Consider the following 25,610-nt stretch of genomic DNA (forward strand, 5'->3'; position numbering starts at 1 on the left):
AATTAGTTTAAACCCTCCCTAACAGCTCTATCAAACCTGCCCACTCGGATATTGAACCCCTTTGGGTTCAGATGTAACCCATCCTTTTTGTACAGGTTGTACCTCCCACTGAAGAGGCCCCAGTGATCCAGGAATCTGAAGCCCTGTCTCCTACACCAGTCTCTCAGCCATGCATTAATATGCCTGATCATGCTATTCTTGTATTCGTTGGCACATGGAACAGGCGGCAATCCTGAGATTACTACCCTGGAGGTCCTGCTTTTCAGTCTCCTACCTAACTCCCTGAATTCTCTCTTTAGGACCTCCTCCATTTTTCTACCTGTGTCATTGGTACCAACGTGTACCAAGACTTCAGGCTGTTTATCCTCTCTCCCTTCAGAATACTCTGCACCCGATCCAAGACATCCCGTACTCTGGCACCTGGGAGGCAACACACCATGTGGGTATCTCTATCAGGCTGACAGAACCTTCTGTTTGTTTCCCTCACAATGGAATCCTCTATGATTACCGCATTCCTCATCTTTATAATTTTGTATACCTCTATCAAATCTCCCCTCAATCTTCTACATTCTAGGGATTAAAGTCCGAACCTATTCAATGTTTCCCTATAACTCAGGTCCTCAATTCCAGGCAACATCTTCGTAAGTATTCTCTGCATTCATTCAATCTTAATTACATCTTTTCAGTAGGTAATACAGGACTCTTTGTAACTCTGTCCCAGAGGTGTGATGGAATGATTGCCCTTGACACCAAGACAGTGTTTGAACAAGTGTAGCCTTGTGGTTTTCTGGTGAAACTGAACTCATGGATATCAAGCAGAGAACACTTCAGTGGTTGACTCATATCTCACTGGAAGATGGTTGGTGTTGTTGGAAATTAATCATCCCAGCTCCAGGACACTCCTGCAGGAGTTCTTCAGGGCAGTGTCCTTGGCTCGGCCATCTTCAGCTGCTCCCTCACTCACCTTCTTTACATCATAAAGTCAAATGTGGAGATGCCTTTTGGTGATTGCCATTCACAACTCCTTAGCAAGTGAATCAATCTCTGTCTGCAAGCAGCAAGACCAAGGGATTATACAGGGAGGGATTGATATTTGGCAGGTATGATTTACAATGCAAAATCATCTCCAACAAGAGTGATTCTAATCCTCTACCCTTGGCATCCAGTGGCATAGCCATCACAAAGATCTATACAAACAACCTCCTGAGGTCCATCATTGACAAGAAACTCTCCAGGATTAGCTGAATACCAGAGGGAGTCAGAGGCTGTGGCTCCTGTGTCTCCTGTAATGATCTCTTGATACCTCAGAGCCGTTCAGCCATTCCCTTTTTGTCAGGGTAAGTGAAGCTCCTTGGAAAGCCTAATTTCTTCCAGGAGCAAGCAGTTTACTTGACTGGTATCCCATTAGTCATTCAAAAGCTCATACCCTGTTCAAGCACTGAGTGGTGACAGTTGGCATTATCTACAGATTACACTACAGTTACATATTACGCCACAGATGGTCCTTTGAGCCTCCTTAGCTTTTTAATAGAACCATCTCTGTCTTCATCTTTCCTTTCCTATCCACTCCTTGATTTCTTAGATATCATTGAATTTGTATTAACTGGTAACCCCAGTCTTTATATGTAGCTTTGACTATATAGCAAATGAACTCACGCAGACTTCCAGTCAAGAGAATTCCAAAGATCCACAATCTCTTGAATGAGCTAATTCATTGTGACCTGAGTCATAAATGTATAATCTCCTTATTCTGAGACCATGCTCTCTAGTTGTAGCTTGTACAGCCAAGGAAATGAACTTTTAGCATTCATCTTGTGAAGCTCCATCATAGTACTAAACTCCTAAATCTTAAAGAAGGTAAGTTAATAAAATTCCACTTTATCCCTCCAAAGCTATGAAGTCACTCCTCAGGCAAATCAATCAAAATTTACAGCTTTCCTTAAATACATAAAATCAATGGGATATGGAGCAAAGGAAAAGATAGCTACTCAGGGAAACTGTACTGTTTTCTAAGTCTAAATTATTAGGTTATTTTTATATGATGTTTAAAAATTGATAGTTGTTAAAACTGAGTTAATTGTTTGGTAAGCATCTATGTTAACAGCAATGAGTCACTAGTAGACACATGACTGTGTAATACAGTATCATTTTTTTTTTCTGTACCATTTAGTTCTGATGGAAAAGTGTGACTTTAATTTGGTTGGAACAAGAATGCCAAGTAAGTTAACCTATTACTACTGAAAATATACTCGCTTTTAATGTTTATTCTTGATTTCCTTTCATTTCTGTTGGAAGAATGGTCATGAAGGAAGTTGTTATTCTGATGTTATATCAGCCTTGTATCTTTGTTTACTATTTGGGGTTGTTGAAGGACAAATATCAATGAGATGATAAACTAACAATCTCGGTATCCTAGACTATTCAATTCCTCATATATGGATGATCATCTGAATAGCTCTTGCCAGTTTTTGAACCTATCAAACCAAACCAATTCGAGTTAGTCCTGGGACCACCATGTCTGGTGTGCACAATAGCTGCCAAAGCAAAACTGCTCCTCACGATGCTCAAATGAAGAATGCATTTGTCATTGATATAATTTTTCAGGAAGAAAAACTTGATGACAGTCTGTTATCCAGGGATGGATGGCCATGGCTTGCTGGGAGCTCATCCATCCTTTCTAGTACACTTGGGCATCCACATACTCACCTTAAATAATGTAACAGCACTTAGATTGGTGAGTTATCAAGCATTACTTTTTCACTTAATGAAATACAAAAACAGTATACAAAAGCTGATATAACAATAGAATACTGATGTGAGATGCAAACTGTACACTGATGAAATAGAAATAACACCAATGTGTATTTAATCTTGTCAATCAATCAATCAATCAATAGTCAATCAAAAGGTTGTCACTTACCTCTCATTGCTCTCTTCTACCACTGGGAGGGAAGGTAGCTGTGTCTGAGGATTGTGGGGGCTTCCTTGCATATTGTGTACAGGGGACGGATGGCTGGGAGGATGAGAAGAAGGAATGATGGCTGTTGCTGTTCCACATCGGCTAGAATGGGCACTGGGAAACATGCCTGAAGACAAGAGACATTCAACATTGTACACATTGAAGTACAACATTGCTTAGTGCAGAAAGATTTTTTTCGGTCTTGTAAGAGCATGTGAGCGTCACTGCTAACATCTATATTTGAATACATCCCTTCACTGTCGGACCCCTTCCTGTACCCTTGAGCTGTTCTTGAATCACTGCAGATTGGTGAACATCACCACTAAGATTTTAATGTCAAAGCGGTTACCATTAGACAAAATAATGCTTCTCCTCAAAGGGGAAGTTTTCTTGGTATGACAAATGAGCAAATCCAATGTTCACAAATAGATATAACAATGGTTTCTTCAGAAACATGCCAGATTTGAAAGTAAAACTGTTAGTAAATAAAATGTAAATTATTTTAACAAACCACTTATGTCCTTGGTTTCTACTAATCAGATGAAAGGTAGTGCAAAGAGCAAACTCCTAGACGAACTCAGCAGAACGAGTAATATCTGTAAATATCCAATTATCCTAAGAAAGTAAGGAAGCTCTCAGTTCACAAATCTGTATTTTACGAAATTCTGAGTTTCTGTGAAATATCTACATGATTAGGGTTCAAAATAGGCTTGCTCTTTTTCACAAGGAATTAACTATAAGATTCACAAACGTAGCACCTATTTGAAAAAGAGTTCAGTTGAAGTGTATTGTAAGAATACATAATTGTATGGAGAATACAATATTTGAGTGAATTACATTGTTAACCCTTTTCTATAATACGTATGGGACATGTGGACGCTAACCTCTGTTAGCTCTAATAAACAATATGTTCACAGAACATATCGTATTTGGATACCAGTGTGGGATGGATCACACTGTGTGTAGACAGCTGATTAACTTGAATTGAATTGAATATTAACCAAGATTGTGGTGGAAGGAAATGTAGATTTCAATTATTTAAATATATCTGCACTTTAGTGTAGATTACTAAACAGATTTGTATTAGAATATAAAGGCATGACATTATGATACCAATATAAGATGAAGTATTTTGTTGTATTTCATTTCAAATCTGTTGCATTTTACTTGAATTACAGAATGCAGGTGTAGAGATTTCCGCTTGGTCACCCGAAAGAGCAACTTATTGCAGGTTGCTTCTAAAAGTCAATTTCACTGGGTTGAAGGAAAGTTTTTTCAAAGCGGAAGGAGCAGCATTCCTCTCTCTGGTTCCAAACTGGTCTAACCTGCCATACCTGTTGATTGACTCCACTTTCCAGACTAACTTGTGGACCACAGCAAAGAGTCAAACTGGTAATACTCTCAGATGTGTGGGACTGCTGTGAATGATTAACTCATACAGATCTGTTAATTTATTCTGTTGAGGTCTGATTGTAGGAATGACAATGAATCTGTATTTTCCAGTTAATGCCATTCTGTGGAATAACTACACTTGAGATACGAACTCATGTTCTCTGAACTGTTAGACAAGACCGTTAGGTTGCTAATCTGATAATTTAATCATCACACCCAAATTTAATATTCAGTCTTAATTAGCAAAAAAGACTTTTACTGGTATTCGAAGTACCAGCCTAAATATTCACCAGTGGCCATATTAGAACGGAAAGTCCATCTTTAAGAGACCTTGCAGCAACTCTCAAACACACAATGTACTTTTAGCAATAGTAATTTGTACAAGAAACGTTCTTTGTGCTGTTATCATATATCAGATTCACTTCTGACAGTAAAAGGTAAAGTTATTTATAAGTAACTAAATACACTTGTAAATGCCTATGGTATGCAGCACAATAACGACATGCTTGGTGCAATACATTTACATTAAATGCTGCTGGGGGGTGTGCTCATTATCTGGATCTTTTAGATTAGTAAAAGTCTCTTTTTTATTGCTGTTGCATTGCTTTTAAGTTTGTCTTCAGACACTTAAAATGATTGACAGGTGGAACAATTGATTGGGCATGGTAGAAGAATGTTATCAGTAATGATCATTGCTTGTGTGTCTCAGAGATTTTGAGATTAATCTGAAGCTGCTGCTTGTGGTATTAATTAGAATTGGAGGTTATAGGATCTGGTTGTAGATTCTGTATTCCTTTACACAAGTGTAATATAGGATTGCTTGCAGAAACTATATACACTAGTACATATTAATAGGCTGCTATGGAAGTAAAACAACTTTGCATTAAGGTCAATTACCAAGCAATGTCAGTAAAGTATTTTTTTGACTTTTACCAATAAAATCTTGTTTATATTTCCTCAGTTTTTGGCTGGGAATTGGTGAATATATATACTTGCATTGCATTGCTTTGCTAGTACATTGGAAACCGTTTAGAGATGAAAAGTTTACAAGAGGCACCTAATAACGTGCCTACAAAATGTATTTTTATATGTTTGTGGTCTTCTGCTGCTGTAGCCCATCTACTTCAAGGTTTGACATGTTGTGCATTCAGGGATGCTCTTCTGCACACTACTGTTGTAATGCATGGTAATTTGAGTTACTGTCACCTTCTTGAACTCTGACCTCTCATTAATAAGGTGTTTTCGCCTATAGAACTGCCTCTCAATAGATGTTTTTTTTTGTTTTTTGTGCCATTCTCTGTAACCTCTGGAGAGTGCTATGTGTGAAAATCCCAGGAGATCAGAAGTTTTGAGATACTTAAACCTCCCCGTCTTAGCGTTAAAAATCATTCCACTTAGAACACATTCCTTCCTCGTTCTATAGTTTGGTCTGTACAACTGAACCTTTTGACCACACTTTTATACATCGAATTGCTGCTGCATGATTGGCTAATTAAACATTTGCATTAATGAGCAGGTATAGTGTACCTAATAAAATGGTCACTGAGTGCATTCTCACAAGTATTGAAGGAATATAATATTGAATATTGTCATTGTCAGGCAATATTTTTGGGAATCTTAAATAATCTTTACGGTTGTTGGATGAATAGATTAGGTAAATCCCTCTCTAAAACTTGTTTCATGATGTAAATATAACGCCCTGGTTAAGATTTTTTACTGCTAACGTTGTAGGGTCAACGTCAAAATCAATGGACAGCCGAAGAAAAGAAGAGGGTATTTTATTTAATGGCTTTCTGCAGAAACAGTGTGTTCTGCTGGTAGTGTTTGGGTTACCATTAAAGATAAGGGGTTGTGAAGTTCTTGCTTAGGAATGTCCTGTCATCCAATCAGGATGGTGGAATTAGGAGAAGGTTCTAGAGAACGCTGGGTGGAGAGGTTTTGTGACAGACACTGAGTTGGGTTGAGGTCTTTTCATTGGGAGATGGAGTTTGAGGGAATCTGTCGTAGAGATTTGATCCAACGGGAATGCGCGATTCGATGGACTGCTAGAGGGGAAATCCTACTGCTGATCAGAGAATAAGAGCTGGCACCATGAGTACACCAGTCACATCAGCTTTTGTAAGGTCTGAGCTCTAACTTGTGCACATTTGACTGCTTTAATTATGACATGCCTTTTTGTTGTTTTCTTTTTTTCTTCTTTAATAACAGTTTGGTTAGGTTAGCATTCATAAATATACCTTATTTAAAATTGTATGCAGTATACGATATGTTATTGCTAATGGGCAATCGCATGAGGGCAGTAGTTACACAGTATTCACACAGATCGGGGTTCGGGTGGGCAAGGCATCCCAGCTTCCCAGTTTTGGTGGGATCCAAGTCATATCAATCCTAGACGTATAGTAGATTTCTCACCACTGACTCCGGTGGCTGTTAGCAAGGGGCTAACGAGCTGCATCTCTAGAGACGCTCGGTGAAATGGGGTTTCATAAACAATAATTAAACATAGCTTTTCAACTTTAAAACAATTAAGTATTTGTGCCATAACGATTTGACAGCGTGAAATATTAAACTTATGGAATATATACCGAAAAATTGGAATTCATCAATATTGGAAGAGCTAAACGGTCCTTTTGTTCAGTAATAATCCCCTCAATAGGGGAAGTCCTTGCTAGCATTCACAATACTCAATAAAACCTTAAATTCTCCCTCTATATTTTGAGGAGATGAAAGCTCTGATAGATTCAAAGGCAATATTGTCATCGTGAACTTGCTGACAGGGTAGGCAAGAAAACCTGTTGGAAACGTTCTTGATTCTAGAGATCAATTTGAGAAATTTTATGATATTAAAGGTGCCAGATAAATTTAATTCACTCTTTTTGTTCAGGTAAGGCAAGACAAATGGAAGCTGAAAAGGTTCTTTATCTCCAGTCCCATTTGTTCTGGTGCTGCAGTCAAAGAGGAAACAACAGAACAAATATCCATGTAAAAAGAGTGTGTTTATGTACAATCTGATGTATTAGTTTATTAGTTATAGTAATTTATAAAACGAAGGCCACTGATCAACACCTTTGTTAATCACACTTCCACTTTTTCTCACTTTTCTTTTAAACAGTGAATTCTGCATATTTTCTGATGCCTATAGTACAAATAAACAAAAATAGGAAAACAAAGTTGATGAGCTTTATCTTCTGGATTGAGCAAGTAAATGAGCAATTTTTTTTTACCAAGTATCAGTTCCACAGTGCGGTCTGTTCGCTGTCCATATGAGGAGCCTGATTAACACAAACACAGCAGGTCCATGGACAGTAATAATTCTCAGTAACAGATAACAAGAAACTTCGCTCGAAGAAACGTTGCTGCCCCACAAGGTGATTGAACACTTTACACTGATTATGTATGGAGTCATCAGGATATGGACTGGGATGATTCATTTCCCTTACCTACGTTTGCTCAACAAGCAAACAACAGGATAAGTTCTGTCAACATAACTCAATCTTATCTTACTGATATTAGTGTGGCTCTGTCAGTTTTACATGGCCAAAAATGAACTTCTCCCAAAAATGTGCTCTATTTCAGGGGGAAATCAACAGTTTGTCCTTCTGTGATGATTGTTTTATTTGTTCTGTTTTTGGTATATGTTTTACTCTTTAAATTTTCACTATTTTATTAATTGTCTTTGTTGCCCTTAGTTGGCTTGAAACATATATAAATCTGTAAATAATGGATAATTCAATAAAATTACTGAGAAGTTCAACCTGCCTTTCCTCCCTCTCAATGCTGTCCAACTTGCTGCCAAAAATAAACTGTTGATGCAGGCACTTGCCTCTCATTGACAAATCCATTTTGCTTTAACAAATGCTGCCCAACCCATTGAGTTATTAGAGCAGTTTGTTTATTCCTCTAGATTCCAGCATCTTAAATTTGTTTCTCCTGTTTGATCTGCTGATCCGCTGCATATTTCAATGATCTGATTATATTTCAAATTTCCAGTTTTTCTCTTCCCTTACTCACCAAAATTATCTATTGTCCACTGATATTTTCAGGTCTCAGAAGTAAAAACATTTTTTGAAAATGAATGAAAAGCTTTATTATTGCAATGTGTGCCTGTAGATAGAACACTACAGCACATTATAAGCCCCCAAGATATTGTGCCGACCTTTCACTCTAAGGTCTATCTAACCCTTCTCTCCTACATAGCCCTCCATTTTTCAATCATCCGTGTGCCTATTTAAGAGATTCTTTTATCAACTTGTATACCTTTTAGTATCTTGTACATCAAGTTGCCTCTCATTCCCCATCACTTCAAAGAGAAGTCAGCTCCTAGCTCACTCAACCTATCCTCTGTTTGATTCTAAACAAAGCCATACAATTTCTGACAAAATATTGGATTATTCCTATTTACTTCCTTTTTTTTTTGTTCTGTCATTGGAGAACTAAAGCGAAGGGCGTTGTAAAGCTCTGGTGCTTACAAATTGACTTGCCCTTGCTTTGTATGTGAGGGCCAGCTACATTTCTGATCAATTGAGGTATCCGGAATGTGTAAAAAGCTGTAGACAAGTAATGCAAAATAAAGGGAAGATTACAGCTGCTGGAAAGAATTCTTTGAAAAACAAAACTTTCTGGAGTGGTTGAACTTTCTTGAATAAAATACATATATTAAAGATTAAGTAATTGTTGTAGGATTGAGGCCAAATAAAGATCTATACAGGCATTGCAAAGCTACGAATTGCACTATCAAGATTAGTTGATGATACAAAGACCACATCACTATATTGTTTAGCTGTAGAAATGTAGCAGAAAGGTCAGAATCAGATTTAGAATCAGGTTAAATATCACCGGCGTATGTCGTGAAATTAGTTGACTTTGTGGCAGCAGAGCAATGCAATATATAATAATAGAGAAAAATGCTGTGAATTACAGTAAGTATATATGTGCTAAATAAGTAGTGCAAAAGTAGAAATAAGAAGTAGTGAGGTATTGTTCAATGTCCATTCAGAAATCAGATGGCAGAGAGGAAGAAGCTGTTCCTGAATCATTGAGTGTATGCCTTCACGCTTCTGTACCTCCTTCCTGATGGTAGCAATGAGATTAAGGCATGACCTAGGTAATGGGGATCCTTAATTATGGATGCCGCTTTTTTGAGGCATCACTGCTTGAAGATGTCCTAGATACTATGAAGGCCAGTTTTCATGACAGAGCTGAGTTTACAACTCTCTAAATCTAATTTTGATCCTGTGTAGTAGCTCAATTTCCACCCCCCTCGCTCCCAATACCGATGATGATGCAGCAAGCTAGAATGCTCTCCATGGTGCATCTGTCAAAATTTTTGAGTGCTTTTGGAAATGTACCAAATCTTCTTAAACTCCTAATGAAATATAGCTGTGGTTATTCCTTCTTTGTAATTGCATCAAAATGTTAGGTCCAGGTTAGATCCTCAGAGATTTTGACACCCAGGAACTTGAAGTTGCTCGCTCTTTCTACTTCTGATCCCTCTATGAGATTGGGTGTGTGTTCCCTTGTCTTACCCTTTCTGAAATCCACAATCAATTCTTTGGTGCAACACAAATGAAGTTTAAAGTTCACTGTGGTAGGGATGCAATGTGCATCTATAGAGGACTAATCTTTTTAGGCCAGAGTGCAAAAATAGATGGGATAGTGAAAACACTACAAAAACTGAAAAAGGAGAGTGGAAATGAGATCTAACAAAAGTTGCAGAGAAGCAGCTGAGAGGCATTGAAACCCAACGGCTGTTGTAATCTGAAATCCTTGCTACTTAAAAGGAAAGAAACTCAATTCGTTAGATTAAAGGATGAAGTGGATTCAATGAGGATAGCTTTGAGGCAGCAAGTCAATACTGCTGTAGGTTAAAGGTTACATGGATCTCATGATAACTTAAGCAGAGTTGTCTGGGTAACTGAGTATCTTAGATATATTTGTGTATGTGGGTGGATCCAAAATATGTATATGGTACTTCATCAAGAATTTCTAACAGAGAAATCGGAAGAACAGATGCAGTGCTGTACCAATAAGAGGTATGTTCTTTACGTTTAGGTGCCACTGACACTCTCTGCAGCTGAAAGCAGGCACTCCTGGCAAGGGGTTTGCCAGGAAGGGCTCAGTAAGGACATTAATACAGAGTCCGATTGCCTGCACTTTGGGAAAGCCTGCAGTGCAAACAAATTCCAGTGCCAGCTCTAGCTTCTCAGAAGGATATGGAGTTTCAGTTTTTTCTCATTACGGTTGGTAGCTGGAAGATGTCATTCTGCAGCAGAGATCAGCAACAGCCTGGAGTGATCTTGAGCTGACAGAGACTGTGAAAGCATATTTGTGAGGTTATTTTCAAGTTCATCGGCAGTAAATAGATATCAGAGAGAACAAATAATCTAACTAGAATGCTGACTTTTTGCACAACATGGTTTCAAGGAAATAGGGCAGATAAAATGTGGTTGTGCTGTAAGTAATTAAAAACAAATGAGGTTGAAAATCTTACTGCAGGTACATTTTGTGAGTTTTGACATCAGTTGGGTAACTTTTATGTTGTAAGGAGAACAAAAATCTCGCCTAAAAAAAAGGTGGAATTTCTTCAAAACACCCAGAAATGTGCATAGAATTGCATAATTGCAAGTTAAGCTGCTTTTACATAGGACAACTGAACATATTTCAAACTCCATATCCATACATGCAAAGTTAATTTTTCTTTTCCTTTGTTTTATTTACAATAAGCAGAAAGACTGAGAAAACAATTTTACTTTGTCAAGTCTATTTGATTTTAGGTGCATTGTCTAACATTAAGCACTTATGTCTTGCAATCTTAATGAAATTTTAGTGGTTTAAAAGCCTTTATTGTCTGTCACATAAATTACTAGAATGTCTTTTTATAAATTTATATGTTTTAAATTTGCAAGGAAGAAATCAATCAACAGGTGTTTTTCAGCAGTGGAGTACCAGCATGATGTTTGCCATCAAATTTTGCAAAGAGTTTGGCATCAAAGGCAAATCAACTTTTGTCCAGTCACTCCAATGCAGCCAACAGGATTGGTATAGTCAGCCTGCTGGTCAATAATATGCGAGAACTATCAAAGCACTGAAAAGAATTCAGCTATTGTCTGAAATAACATTATTCCATTCAATATTAAGGCCTTGATGATGAAGGGATTAAAATGATGAATCCACTTCCTCAACCCAGCTGGATTTTCATATGGCAGTCATTGTAAGAATGAACATCAATATCCTGCTGATTTCTTTAAAAAGGAAAATTAATATACTTTAATAACATGAGCTAAATTCTCAAAACTAGGAATTTGGCTATGTATAGCACCGTAATTGAATTTTTTTGTTACGGCTAAAAAGGATTTAGTCTAAGACATGAATCTTTGAGACAGAGACACATAATGACTGAATCTCTTGTCTCTGTATTTTTTTATTTTAATATGATTGACTAATGGATATTTAACATTTGCCTATGGGTTCTTGTGTATCCCAGTGTACTACAGGACCTCACAATGAAACACTGCCCTACAACTGAGATTTTCCAGCTCTGTAAGACTCTAGGATCAGGTGTTTCCTTAGATGTGTGGGTATCTATTTCTGGGATGTCTGTCAGTGAAGTTCAAGTTCACTTAATTCAATCATGGAATTCTTAGTGAAATTACAAACCACAAAATCAAAACAAAAGCAGTTTATTAACATTTTTGAAATACTCTCTCTGACTCACTCCCAGCTATTTTTAATTTTTAATAACCTTTATATTTAACCCTACAAATACCAAGCTGCCTCAAGGTAAACCCATTGTTCATAAAGAAAAATAACCCCGAGAAACAGGACTTTTAAATAGATGTGATAGATTTCACTCAGCACTCTGTGAGGAAGAGGTTAATTGTATCAGTATTACAATTGAGTAAAGGTAACTACAGAGGCATGATTGAGGTGCTGGCCAAAGCTGATTGGAAGGGGACCCAGCTGGATGGCAGTAGAGCAGCAATGGCTGGAGTTTCCGGGAGTCATTCAGAAGACGATTTCATCCCAAAGTAGAAGAAGCACTCTGAAGGAAGGATGATCCAACTGTGGAGGACAAGGGAAGTCAAAAACTGCATACACTCCAAAGAGAAGGCAAGCAATTTTGCAAAAACTAGTGGGAAGCTATAGGGCTGAGCAGCTTTGAAAACCAACAGAAGGCAACTGTAAAAATATTGAGAGAAAAGATGAAAGATGAAAGTAAGCTAGTTAACAGTATATAAAAAAGTTTTCTCACATACAGAAAGAGTAAAAGAATCAAGAGTGAACATCAGATTGCTGGAAAATAGAAATGGCGGAAAAACCGATTAAGTATTTTCTATCAGTCTTCACTGTGAAAGACATCAACAACATGCTGGAAATTCAAGAGCCAAGGCGCAGAAATGAGTGTGGTTGTTATTACCAAGGAGAAGGTGCTTGGGAAGCTGAGTGGTCTGAAGGAAGATAGGTCATCTAAACTGGACAGATTACACTGCAGGATCCTGAAAGAGGTGGCTGAAGAGATTGTGGGGCTATTAGTATGATCTTTCAAGAATCACTAGAGTCAGGTATTGTTCCAGAGGACTGGAAAATTGCAAAGGTCACTTCACACTTTAAGAAAGGTTAGGGTGGGGGGAAAGCAGGAAATTATAGGCCAGTTAGCTGGACTTCAGTGATTGGTAAGATTTTAGCGTTAGGCTTTGGAATACTTGGAGCACATGATAAAATAGGCCGAAGTTAGCATGGTTTCCTTAAGCTGAGATCTTGGCTGACAAATTTGTTGGAATCCTTTGAAAAAACAACAGCCAGAATAGACAAAGGAGAGTCAGTAGATGCTGCTTATTTGGATTTTCAGAAGGTACTGCACAAGAGGCTGCTAAACAAGTTAAGGCCCCATAGTATTACAGGAAAGGTACTAACACGGGGAGAAGATTGGCTGACTGCAGAGGAATTAAGGGGGCCTTTTCTGGTTGGCTGAGAGTGGCTGGTGGTGTTCTGCATTTGGGTCTTCTACTTTTCATGTTGTGTTAATGAGCTGGATGACACAAGTGCAGGCTTTATGGCCAAGTTTGCTGATGATACAAAGATAGGTTGAGGGGCAGGTAATGTTAAGGAAGCATGGAGTCTACAGAAGGACTTGGATAAGTAATCTGCCAACTTGTACTCATTCCCCGCCCCACCTTTTTTATTTTACCTTCTGCTTCCTTCCTTTCCGGTCTTGGTGAAGGGACTCAGCCCAAAAAGTCAAATGTTTGTTCCTTTCCATAGATGCTGCCTAACATGCTGAGTTCCCCCAGATTTTGTGAATGTTGCTCAAGATTTCCAGCATCTTTAGAATCCTTTGTGGTTATGTAGTACTGTGAGCAAATTTGGGCTCCATATATAAAAAAGGATCTTTTGCCATCGGAGGGGATCCAGAAGTTTACAAGAATGATCCTGGGCATGAAAGGGTTAATGTATGAGGAGCATTTAATGGCTCTGGCTCTGTCCATGGACTCGCTGGAGTTTAGAAGGATGAGTATGGTTTTCACTGAAACCCACTAAACATTGAAAGTCCTGGATAGATGGATGTGGAGAGGATGTTTCCAATGTTGGGAAAGTCTAGGACACAAGGGCATTGCCTCAGAAAAAAAGGAGATCCCTTCAGAGCTGAGATGAGGGGGGATTTCTTTAGTCAGAGAGCGATGAATCTGCGGAATCTATTGCAACAGATGGCTGTGGAAGCCAAGTTAGAGCATGCATTTAAATAAGAGATTGATGGGTTTTTGTTTAATGGGAGTGTCCAAGGCTATAGGGAGAAGGCAAGAGAATGGGGATGAGAGGAAAAATAAATATGCCATAATCAAAATGTAGAGCAGGCTTGAGTGGCTGAATGGTCTTATGCTCCTCAGCCTTTGGTTTTCATTCATAGAGCAATGTTTCATCTTCTAATAACCTGGAACTAAAACATAGCCTTGGCAACAGTTCTTGTTCTAGAACAGATGGGTCCAAGGCTTGGACGATTGGACCGCAAGCCTACTATTCACAAAAATGTTTCTTCTTAAGCTGCTGCTTGGGATTTGCTCCCCTTCAGTTGTGTGTTGACTGATAGGCCAAAGTAGGATCAACAGACTCTGCCGCAGGTGAAACAAAAAGGGTCTCCATAGAGCGGGCTAATGGATAGTCATCACTGCAGGGAACATCCTTGAGCTCCTAAAGAGTGGACTGAAAGTTCTCAGAGGCAGTCCAGATGTTTCTTGATTTTGATTGATTACAAGCAAGGGATTCCCATGAATTGGCGAGGATTGTTTTTTTTCAAGGAAGCTTTGAATATAGTCATTTCCTCTGTCCTGGTAATTTCTTACCATAAAGGAACTCAGAGTAGTATGACTGTTTCATAAGTCTGGAGTTGGGTATGTCAGCAATGTGGCTCACTCACTGGGTGGTTAGCCTGAATGCTGGAACGCTGATATTCGTTTCCTTATGCTGTGAATAAATTTGATGGACTTTGCAAGGCAGATTTAAGACAACTGCTTGAGTTTTTCTTGTCTCTAAAGCATTTAGGGCAGCAGAGGTCTTTGCTCTCTACCAGAACATCAGTGTTGTGTCAGGTCTTTGAACATTATTTTCTTCAGATGGCCAAAAGGAACAGTAAGATGAATTTTATCATCAATATAAAAACTAAATCTCTTGATTAAATCACATGTTGCCCATATGTTGACATAAACATAGCTGATTCAGCACTTAAAACATGCAGAACAAACAATTCTACGTAGGTATAATCCTATAGGTATGAAAATCCACGATTTCAAATGTAAAGGACAAAGACAGCTCAAAATCTAGTTTTATTAATACAGCTGTTAATGTCCAGGAGCATTTAACGAGCAAAAGTTTCCTGCCGACTTTATTGATTGGTTATATACCCACTCTTCACTTGTGAAAGAGCATGTGATATTGGGTTTCTAAGCCGCAGTTTTTAAAAGCCTGAAGGCAAAAACCTAAATCTTTAATCTTGAACTTTTTATTAGGTAAATGACCTGAAAATCTACATTAGGTTGAGGCATTAAAACTTTCAGACAGAAGTTGGTTTGGGATAAACTGAGTTAGTATTTTAGGTTAATAATCTTTTATTGACCTGAGATAAAAACACTGTTCTTCTTTCCACTGATGCTGCCTTGGCTTACTGAGTATTTCCAGAATTTTACTTTAGATTTGCAGCATCAGTGATTTTTTTCCAGTATTTAATTCTCAATCTACCTGCTACCTCCTTGTCTTTGATAACATTTTAATGAAACTTACTGTAGGCTTCAGGAAAAATATCTAATCTTTTGAAAACAGAACACTTACAGTTTTTAGATTGACTCTAATAATTTTAACTAATGGTTCTTCCTTTCACACTTACACCTTTACAAGTCCACTGCCTCTTTTTACACTAGCATCTGATTGAGCTGATCACCTCTCCTGCCTATTACTTGATCACAGACCTTCCTTTTTGTTCCATCTTCCTGTTTCCACACTTTTCCTCGCAACATAGAAATGTGTTTCATCTTTAACATATCCTAGTTCTGATAAAAGATCAATTCCGCTTCTTCCCCCATAAATGTTGCTTGATTGTCTGAACATTTTAAGCATTTTCTGTTTTTATTTCAGATGCCTGGTACCTGCAATATTTTACTTTTGCTTTACTCAATTCAAAAACATGAGGTTGACAGATACACGAGGAAATCTGCAGATGCTGGATATTCAAGCAACACACACAAAGAATGCTGGTGAATGCAGCAGGCCAGGCAGCATCTATAGGAAGAGGTACAGTCGATATTTCGGGCCGAGACCTTCGTAACAGATAAATTGGAACAAGAAACTAAACTGAAATGATATTTGATAAATTTGGTAACAAAGTAGTGGTGGGAAGTTCAATGGAAATAGAAATCAGCAGTGATGTAAAACAGGCTGCTGGCTGATTCATTAATACCCATTTTACATTATCATTTGAAAACCTTCACAATGCCATTTTATTTGTGAAGCTTGGGACTTTTCAGTCTGAGAAAAGAGTGTTGATCTTGAGCTAGAAATTACACCAGTACATAACTAAAAAGGATTTTGCTAATGCCACAGTACTTGGAAAGGTTGCCACCACAAGAGTCTGTCAATCCACATATATCATTTCAGTTAATCTACTTCAGCAAAAGACCTATTTTATTTAATTAACTATTAAAGAAAAGCATAGGCAGAGAATGAAAACATTTAGGATAGATGTTAATCACCGAATAGACGTCAAGTCTGGCCAGTTAAGTTGAGTGATTATTATTAGCATGGGATACCTTTAGGCATACATTTAACTGAAGTCATTTTAAAATTTGATTTACTTAATCTATCTAAAATTGATGAATAATGCAAAACGTTAACACAAGAGATTGTGCAGATGCTGGAAATACAAAGCAACACACACAAAATACTGGAGGAACCCAGCAGGTCAGGCAGCAGCTACGGAAGTGAATAAACAGCTGACATTTCACGCTGAGGCCATTTATCGGGACTGGAAAGGAAGGGAGAAGAAGCCACAATAAGAAAATGGGGCTAGGTGGAGGAGTACAAGATAGAAGTTGGCAGGTGAGTAGGGGAGCGGGTTGAAGTAAGAAGCTGGGAGGTGATAGGTGGAAAAGGTAAAGGGCTGGAGATGAAGTAATCTAATGGGAGAGGAGAGTGGACCATGGGAGAATGGGAAGAATGTGGGAGGTGATAGGCAAATAAGAAGAAGAAATGGGGTGGGGGGTCGGAGGGGGAATGTCCATTCTGACATGTTGGTCCATTTCCTCCCCATGGCCTGATGAGGCCAGACTCAGGTTGGAGGAGTAGCACCTCATATTCCATCTGGGTAGCCTCCAACCTGATGTCACAAGCATTGATTTATCCAACTTTTGTTAATTATGCCCCTTCCCCATTTCCTCTTTACCCTTTTCGGTCAGAGACCTGAAACACCGATTGTTTTTTCTTTTCCAGAGATGCTGCCTGACCTGCTGGCTTCCTCCAGAATTTTCTGTGTGTTGTTAGTGCAAAAGATCTGTTTTATCACACCCATTACTGCATATGCAGTGTTTTTTTAAATTTATCGTGTGGTAAAACAATCATTGTTCAAGTATATCTAGGTCTATGATTGCTCTAGAAAACAAAAAGCTATATCCAAGCAATTTATTACATATTATGTAATATTTCATTTAGTGTATTTAAAACTGCAGTTGGTTATATTAAAGCATATTCGCATTAGCTTTTTGCATTAACTAAAACAAATAAGAAGCAAAACAAAAGTTAAACCTACCGATTCCCATGACTACCTTGAATCTACCTCTTCCCACCCTGCGTCCTGTAAAAATGCTATTCCCTTTTCTCAGTTCCTTCATCTCCACCACATCTGTTTCCAGAATAATGCTTTCCTTTCCAGGACATCAGAGGTTAGCTCTTCCTTCAAAAATCGGGGGTTTCCTTCCTCCATAATTTGCACTGCCCTCACCCGCACCTCCTCCATTTTCTGGACATCCGCGCTCACCCCTTCATCCTGCCGCCTTATCGGGGATGGAGTTCCTCTTGTCCTCGCCTACTCACCCATGAGCCCCTGCATTCAACACATCATTCTCTGGAACTTCAACGGGACCCTGCCACCAAACCCATTTTTACCTACTCCCCTCTCCCGCTTTCTTCAGGGATTGCTCCCTCCATGATTCCCTTGTCTATCCTTCCCTCCCCACTACTCTTCCTCCTGACACATACCCCTGCAAGTGAGGGAAATGCTACACCTGCCCATTCACCTCCTCCTTTATCTCCATTCAGGGACCCAAAAGGTCCTTCCTGGTGAATCAGATGAGGTCATCTATTGTGTCCGGTGCTCCCGCTCTGGCCCCCTCTACGTTGGTGAGAACCAATATAAACTGGGGGACTGCTTTATCAAGCACCTTCACTCCCTTTGCCAAAAGCGGAATTTTTCCTGGTGGCCAATCATTTTAGTTTCTGTTCCAACTTTCTAGTCCATAGCCTCCTCTTTTGTCACGATGAAGCTACTCTGAGGGTGGAGGAGCAACACCTTATTTGGTAGCTGTGTGGAACGAGCTTCCAGCAGAAGTGGTTGAGGCAGGTTCAATGTTGTCATTTAAAGTTAAACTGGACAGCTATATGGACAGGAAAGGAATGGAGGGTTATGGGCTGAGTGCAGGTCGGTGGGACTAGGTGAGAGTAAGCGTTCGGCATGGACTAGAAGGGCTGAGATGGCCTGTTTCCGTGCTGTAATTGTTATATGGTTAAAATCCATCTAGATGGGCTCCAACCTGATGGCACGAACATTGATTTCTCCTTCCTGTAAATTTTTGGTTCTCTCCCCTTTCCTTCTTCTTCTATTCCCCACTCTAGCTTCTTACTTCCTCTCCTCACCTGCCAATCACCTCCACCTGGTGCCCCTCTTCCTTCCCTTTCTCCCATGATCCACCCTCCTCTACTGTCTGACTCCTTCTTCCTTAGCCCTTTACTTTTCTGAAACACCTGGCTGCACCTATTACATTCTAGCTAGTCCTCTTTCCCCTCCTGACACCTTTTTATTCTGGCATCTTCCCCCTTCCCTTCCAGTCCTGAAAAAGGGTCTCGGCCCGAAACATCGACTGTTTATTCATTTCCATAGATGATGCCTGACCTGCTGAGTTCCTCAAGCATTTTGTGTGTGTTGCTCTTAACTTGCAACGATACTTAAAGGAAAATAAAAATAATGCACAAGAAATTATTTTGGGAAACTGTCAGGAGAGTATAAAGAATAAGATTGCTGTGTTCTTTTTGGTTAGGTAAGTGGGTTAATGTGCACTAACAAGAGTAAATCTGCAGAATCTGGAAATCCAAGCAACATACGCAAGATGCTGGAGGACTGCCGAAGGGTCTCGGCCCAAAACTTCAACTGTACTTTTTTCCATAGATGCTGCTTGGCCTGCTGAGTTCCTCCAGCATTTTGTGTGTGTTAATGTGCACGTCATGTTTTGGAAAAGAATTTACACTCAGTGACCACGTTATTATGTACATGAGGTACCTAATAGAGACCAGTGAGTGTATTTCTGTATTTTCATGGGTTTCTGCTACTGTAGCCTGTATATTTCAAGGTCTGATGTGTTGTGCATCGAAAAATGATTTTCTGCACACCACTGCTGAATGCATGGTTATTTGAGTTACTATTGCCTTCCTATCAGCTTGAACCAGTCTGGCCATTCTCATTAACGAGGTGTTTTCATCCACAGGACTGCCGCTCGCTGGATTTCTTTTGTTTTTCGCACCATTCATTCTTCCCCATTCTGACGTTTGGTCTGAACAAATGAACCTTTTCACAATATCTGCATGCTTTTATGTATTGAGTTGCTGCCACAAGACTGGTTGATTAGATATTTGAATTAACAAGCAGGTATACAGGTGTACCTAATAGAGTAGCCACTGAGTGCATATTTTCTCTTTTTGCTCTTCTGGTTTGCTTGTGGTCTGTTTTAGTTGTAGTTCAAAGATAGAATGATAAGGGTCTAGCCCTTACAAAGGCTGCTCATAAAATTGGCATTGTTAAAGACAGGCTCCTCTAACTTCTACATTTGAAAGTATTTAGAAGAAAATTAATTATCTAGTAAAACAATTGCCATTTCTCCATTGCACTTTTACTCATTTTTTGTTATTGCCTTGTGTGATTGAACTATTCTGTATGTTACTTTGAAGTCCTGAAAATATCATTTTATATGTTTTTGTCATCCCTAAAATTTTAGTAAGTTAAAATCAATATTGATTTTGTTTTTGAAGAGGTTTTTCAATATATTTTTCAGGACCGCGCAATATCTTCGTAAATTAGTTTCTGTCTCTTTGAAACTTGGTGATGTTCTGTGACATTCTTTGTCTTTCACCTAAGAATCTCACTAAGAAAAATCAGATTGGTAAGAATGTCTCGAATCAAAGTGGACAAAATGCATGATCTGCACAGAACACCTCACCACAACATCTTGCGGTAGATTTTGCAGAGATAATAGAATGAACATTGTGAGAAACAGTTAATTCTCTAGCCTAGATTCTTACCCTTGTGATTAAACCCATTGCTATCGTGATTAAACAAATATTGCTCCTCTTGCCATCAGTGGTCAGCCTCGGCCTGACTATAACTAAGCTGATCATTAAGAGAATAACATTCATGACTATTGCCTTCATTAAGATGGACATTTAATGCGCAAACCTGTTTTTAATATAGAAGTAGCGGAACTATTGGATACTTGTACCTTCTTTGGATAAGAGAAGTCAGTAGTAATGAAAAGCACTTGTCCACTTTGCAATACATCAAATAAAGATGAATTTTCCCTATTGAAGTGACAGGTGATCCAATAAATAACACAAAGAGATCGCTACACACCCACTTGTGGTTTATATTTGCAACTTGTTATTCCATTTTAAACCTTGGAACTGCTCAGAGTCATGCAGGAAGCTTAAATTTTTTTGTTATTTCAGGAAAGGAGTAGAAGGAGAGGCAGTTTTTGCCATGCTCAGATATCATTGCTGAAGCCTTTTAGCAAAGTCGAATTGAAGAGGAAAGGCCCATTTAATTAACAACTCTGATGTAAAGTCTAACACCTTTGAATTAGTAACTACTTAAGTGCTCACTATAAAATAATGCAAGGTAGAAATTGTTGCAGACATATATTAGCTACAAATAAAAACATCTGTTAAGATAATAGATTGTCAATTTTTTTGAGGCTTTGGTGTGAATTCCAAAGTACTGCCAGCTCCAAAACAACATCAAGTAAAGAACTAAGTGAAGACAACCACAGTGAAATTAATCTACACAGAGTGGAAGATTTAAGTATGTGGACTCCATCCCCAACAGTACACAGATGCACACGTCAATGAAAGAGAGGTGGGAGATACTGGATACACAAAGAAAGCATCCTTTTTCATTACTCTTTTAATCTGTACAGCTTTCTGCAACATCCACGTTATTTCTAATTGCCAGGTTTAGACACGTGTCCTTAGCCAGAATTGTTAGGGTAGATCTGAACAGAATGATCCTCAACCATTCTTAGCTGCGTATATTTCATGTTACCTGTCATGTCCTGCAGGAAATTCCAGAAACATTGAAGGCATTATGTTTTTCATTGCAACTTGCTGCATTTATAGTGGCTGGTGATACAGTTAGGTCTCATAATGATACCCTATTAGAATTAACTAAATATGTTTATCTGTGCCTGTGTCAAATTTATGGATTTAAAACTTAATTGCATGATATGGATAACAATTGTGAAATGTTTCTGTTTTTATAAGGGAGCAATAGTACTTGTGTGGTTCTATACACCAAATTATACCTATTTCTTTATTCTGGATTCCTGCCATTTTCCTCAAGCCTTTTGTAGATTTTGTCTTCAACCACTTATTAAGTACCTTCTTAATACATTCAGCTTCAAAAATCAGTTGAAGTACAAGGTATTCTATAAGTGGCATTACTGTCCACTTTACAAAGAAACTAACAGAGCAGAAATCTTGAACATGATATTTTGTCTTTCTGGAGCCCAAACACAACATAATGAAATAACCAATCACTGTGCTTTGATTTTTAGGGAATGGTTTGATTTAATTTGGAAAAATGTTGCCTCCCTTTTGTGGCATATGTTTACATTTCATCTAAAGTTATGAATTAGATTTAAATATTTTCTGTCACACCCATATTCATATACATCAGATCTCTAACATTAATCTTGCACTGAATAAATAACTAAGAAGTTACAATGCTTATTGGCTGGAGTCTACCAAAGCTGATGAATGCAGCCATGTTGCCCTATTTGAAACTTTTCTAAAATTGGATTGAATTGAAAAGCTATTGTGGAAAATGAATAAGTTGCCTCTCTGTGCTTGATTTGACATGATCAATTTACATTTTTACTCTTTTTTTATGAATACTGAATAGTATTTGGTTTCATCAAAGGTCTTTGAGCTCATTTTATGCAATATTCTTGGTTTTGCCATTATGTCTCTAATAATAATGGGATGGCTGGTTGAAGTCTGACTCACTGGTTTGTTTAGAAGATGGAATGGGTTACCTAGAATGCTGGGTAAACTGCTCCAATTTGATGGTGAATCTTCATTTTCATATTTCTCTGGGTTACCCAGCAGGAAGCTTGAGTATTTTTTGGTTGTGGGTTGGACAGGCAATCAAGAAAGGGGCAAACTAGGAGGATTTGCCATTTATGGAGGTGGCAGTGAGCATACAATGTGAGGCTGCTGCAGGAGTGTTTTGTTCAAAAGGAGGTTACTGTCAGGCCTGCACAGGTTGCTACCTCCCAGTGTCCACCTAGCTATCAGGAGTCACCTGCCACTTATTTCCATCTCATCACCTGAAGCCTATTTGAACCCAGTTCTCACCCACCATTCGTATTCACTCATTCAATCCAGCCAGCCTCAACCAGTTGCTCTGAGACTTCAGTTACCTTGTTGCCTGTGGTGTTAGTTTCTGCTCTCCCTTGTTTCGTAACCCCCGTGTCTTGTTATTTTGCAGTTTATTACTAAAGTTACTGTTCACCACTGAATCATCTTTGCTGCTCTGCATTTGGGTCAGACCTCCTCTACATTTCCTGACAAGATGAGTGAACCAGCAATTAAGCCAGAAAGAAGTCATCCATTGACATATGCACATGGTTCAGAAGCAATAGAAAACCATTGACCATCTGCTCACCACTCTCAACCAACTCTCCATCTCGATACAGCAAACCTTTGCCAGTCAAACTCCACCCTTGGAGCTGTGTTTTTCCATGGTAATGAAAGCAATAATAGGGAAAAAGTTCATGTGTGCCATCCCCTCATGCTCAGCTTAGTCATGGTCAGACCGAGGCTGAACACTGATGGTAAGTGGAGCAATATTTTCATCACTGCGATGGGTTTAATCACGTGGGTAAGAATCCGGGCCCACCTGCCTGCAACCTCAGTAGACCTCACTCTGTAAATCCATGGAGAGGGAGGAAACCCTTGACCTTATCAAATTTCCACTGGAGTACCATGACTTAGCCATCACATTCAGTAAAATAGAGGCCAGCACCCTGCTGCCTCGCAGATGACATGACTGCACAATTGACCTCCTCCCGAGCACCACCCCTCCTTGAGGTAATCTGCTCTCCCTCTCCCCTCCTGAGACCCATGAGTGACCACATCACTGAAGCACTACAGCACAGCTTCATTCCATCATCCCAGTCTGAGCTGGTTCAGGGTTCTTCTTTGTCAAGAAGAAAGGTGGGAGTCTTTACCCCACATTGACTAACATGGACTCAACAAGATCACCATTAGCAATAGCTACCCTCCATTCTTAATGGATAGCACATTTGAAGCAGTCTGTCAGGCCCAGATCTTCACCAAACTGGATCTACGGAACGTGTGAATCCACCAGGGGGATGAGTGGAAGATGGCGTTCATAATACCTACTGGCCATTATGAATACTTGCAGTCTTTCCAACTGTCAACCGCTTTCCAAGCCTTCATCAATGAGATCCTCTGAGACATGTTACACAGGTATGTGTTCATCTACTGCGACGGCATCCTCATTTTTCTACAATCACATCTGTCGTATCTGATTAGTCTTTCAGTACCTCCACGAAAACCAATTGTACTGCAAGTTAGAGAAATGCCATTTCAACACCCTATTCATTTCCTTCCTGGGTAATGTCCTTTCTCCCCAAGGCATAACCATGGACCTAGAGAAAGTGTGCTGTCATTGAATGACCCAACCATGCTCCCTCAAACTGCTGCAAAACTTCTTGGGCTTTTCTAACATCTACCACCTGTTCATCAGAAATCATAGCCAAATTACTGCTCCTTCATCTCCCTCACCAGTCACTTACCTTGTGGATAACTTGGTCTGCTGAGGTGGACACATGTGACGTCAGCACAGGGGCCATCCTCTCCCAGGGAGGATTGGACAGGAAGATACACCCTTGTGCCTTCTTCTTGTGCAACCCCAATTCTACACAGCACTGTTATGGTGTAGAAGACAGGCAGTTACTCACCATTAAATGGGCCTTGATCATCAAATGAGGAATGGAGACATGAGCTAACGGGAAACACTGTGCCTTCCTGATCTGGATTGACCACCAAAACCTTATATCCATACAACAGACCCGATAGCTCAATCCACGTTAGGCTCACTGGGCTCTCTTCTTCAAGCAGTTCAACTTCACCATCTTCTACCGATTGGGCTTCAAGAACACAAAGGTGGACGACCTGTCACGGCATTTTGACCCAGCTAAAATGGAGATCAATCCTCAGCCCATTATTCTATCCTCCCAGATCCTTATCCTGATCACCTGGAACCTTGACAACTGGATCTATCAGGCCCTATAGCATGAGCTTGTTTTGGCCAACACACGTTATGTACCACACATGTTATTGCCAATGGTCATATGCTCTGAGGCATTCTAGTGGGCGCACACCCCACCCCTCTATGGACCCTGCATGTCAGACCCTGGATTTTCTGTGATATCCACCATAATTGCAGATGTACAATAGTTCCATGCCACCTACTCTCAATGCGCCCAGTCCAATTCCTCCAACCAATGGCCCTCTGGGCTCCTGCAGCCCCTGGCGGTCTCATGTGGCCATGGACTTCAGCAAGCGTTTGCCACACTCCGATGAGGCCAGATGATCATGACAGTGGTGGACCAGTTCTTCAAGGTAGCCCACTTCATTGCTCTACCCAAACTTCTGTCAGCCGCCAAGATGGCAGACCCTGGTTCTCCAACATGTAGTTCACCTCCACGGCTTCACCCAGGACATTGTGTTGGACTGGGGCCCACAGTTTGTTTCCCACTTCCGGCGAGCCTTTTGCTCCCTCCTCTGCACGTCAGTGAGTTGACCTTCGGTTAGCATCCACAGACCAGTGGGCAGTCAGAAAGAACCAATCAGCAAGCGAAGTTTCTGCTCTGTTTCACTGCCTCTAACCCTTCCATATGGAAGAAGTATTTAAGTAATTGCTCTGGGCTGAGCTGTCTCACGATCTACACACCACCTTTGCCATGGGTATGTCACCTTTTGAAGTGCTTCATAGCCATCAACCTTGTTTTTCCCCATACAGGAGGATATCCATCCACCAGAGCCCTTGTTCACAGCTGCTGTAAGGATCAGAGGAGGGCACTGAGAGCCATTGAAGCCACGAACCGTGCCTACTGCCACCAGGCCAACTGTTGGCAGTGCCCAGCCAACTGCTTCAGCCTGGGACTGTGTTTGGCTGTCCATCTGAAATCATCCCCTGTGCACTGCCTCC

General features: G+C 39.7%; 1 protein-coding gene across 4 annotated transcripts in view; it reads right to left on the bottom strand.

The window, feature by feature from the left end:
- LOC140211696 (zinc finger protein GLIS3-like) overlaps positions 1-25,610 on the bottom strand; it is a 496,720-nt gene that overhangs the window by 84,971 nt on the left and 386,139 nt on the right. For all 4 annotated transcript variants that reach the window (XM_072281766.1, XM_072281767.1, XM_072281769.1 and 1 more), the window contains exon 8: positions 2,921-3,086. In XM_072281766.1, the coding sequence (XP_072137867.1) occupies positions 2,921-3,086 (166 nt within the window). The remainder of the gene's footprint in view (positions 1-2,920; positions 3,087-25,610) is intronic.

Source organism: Mobula birostris, chromosome 17, assembly GCF_030028105.1.
Source record: "Mobula birostris isolate sMobBir1 chromosome 17, sMobBir1.hap1, whole genome shotgun sequence".
NCBI classification, from domain to species: Eukaryota; Metazoa; Chordata; class Chondrichthyes; order Myliobatiformes; family Myliobatidae; genus Mobula; species Mobula birostris.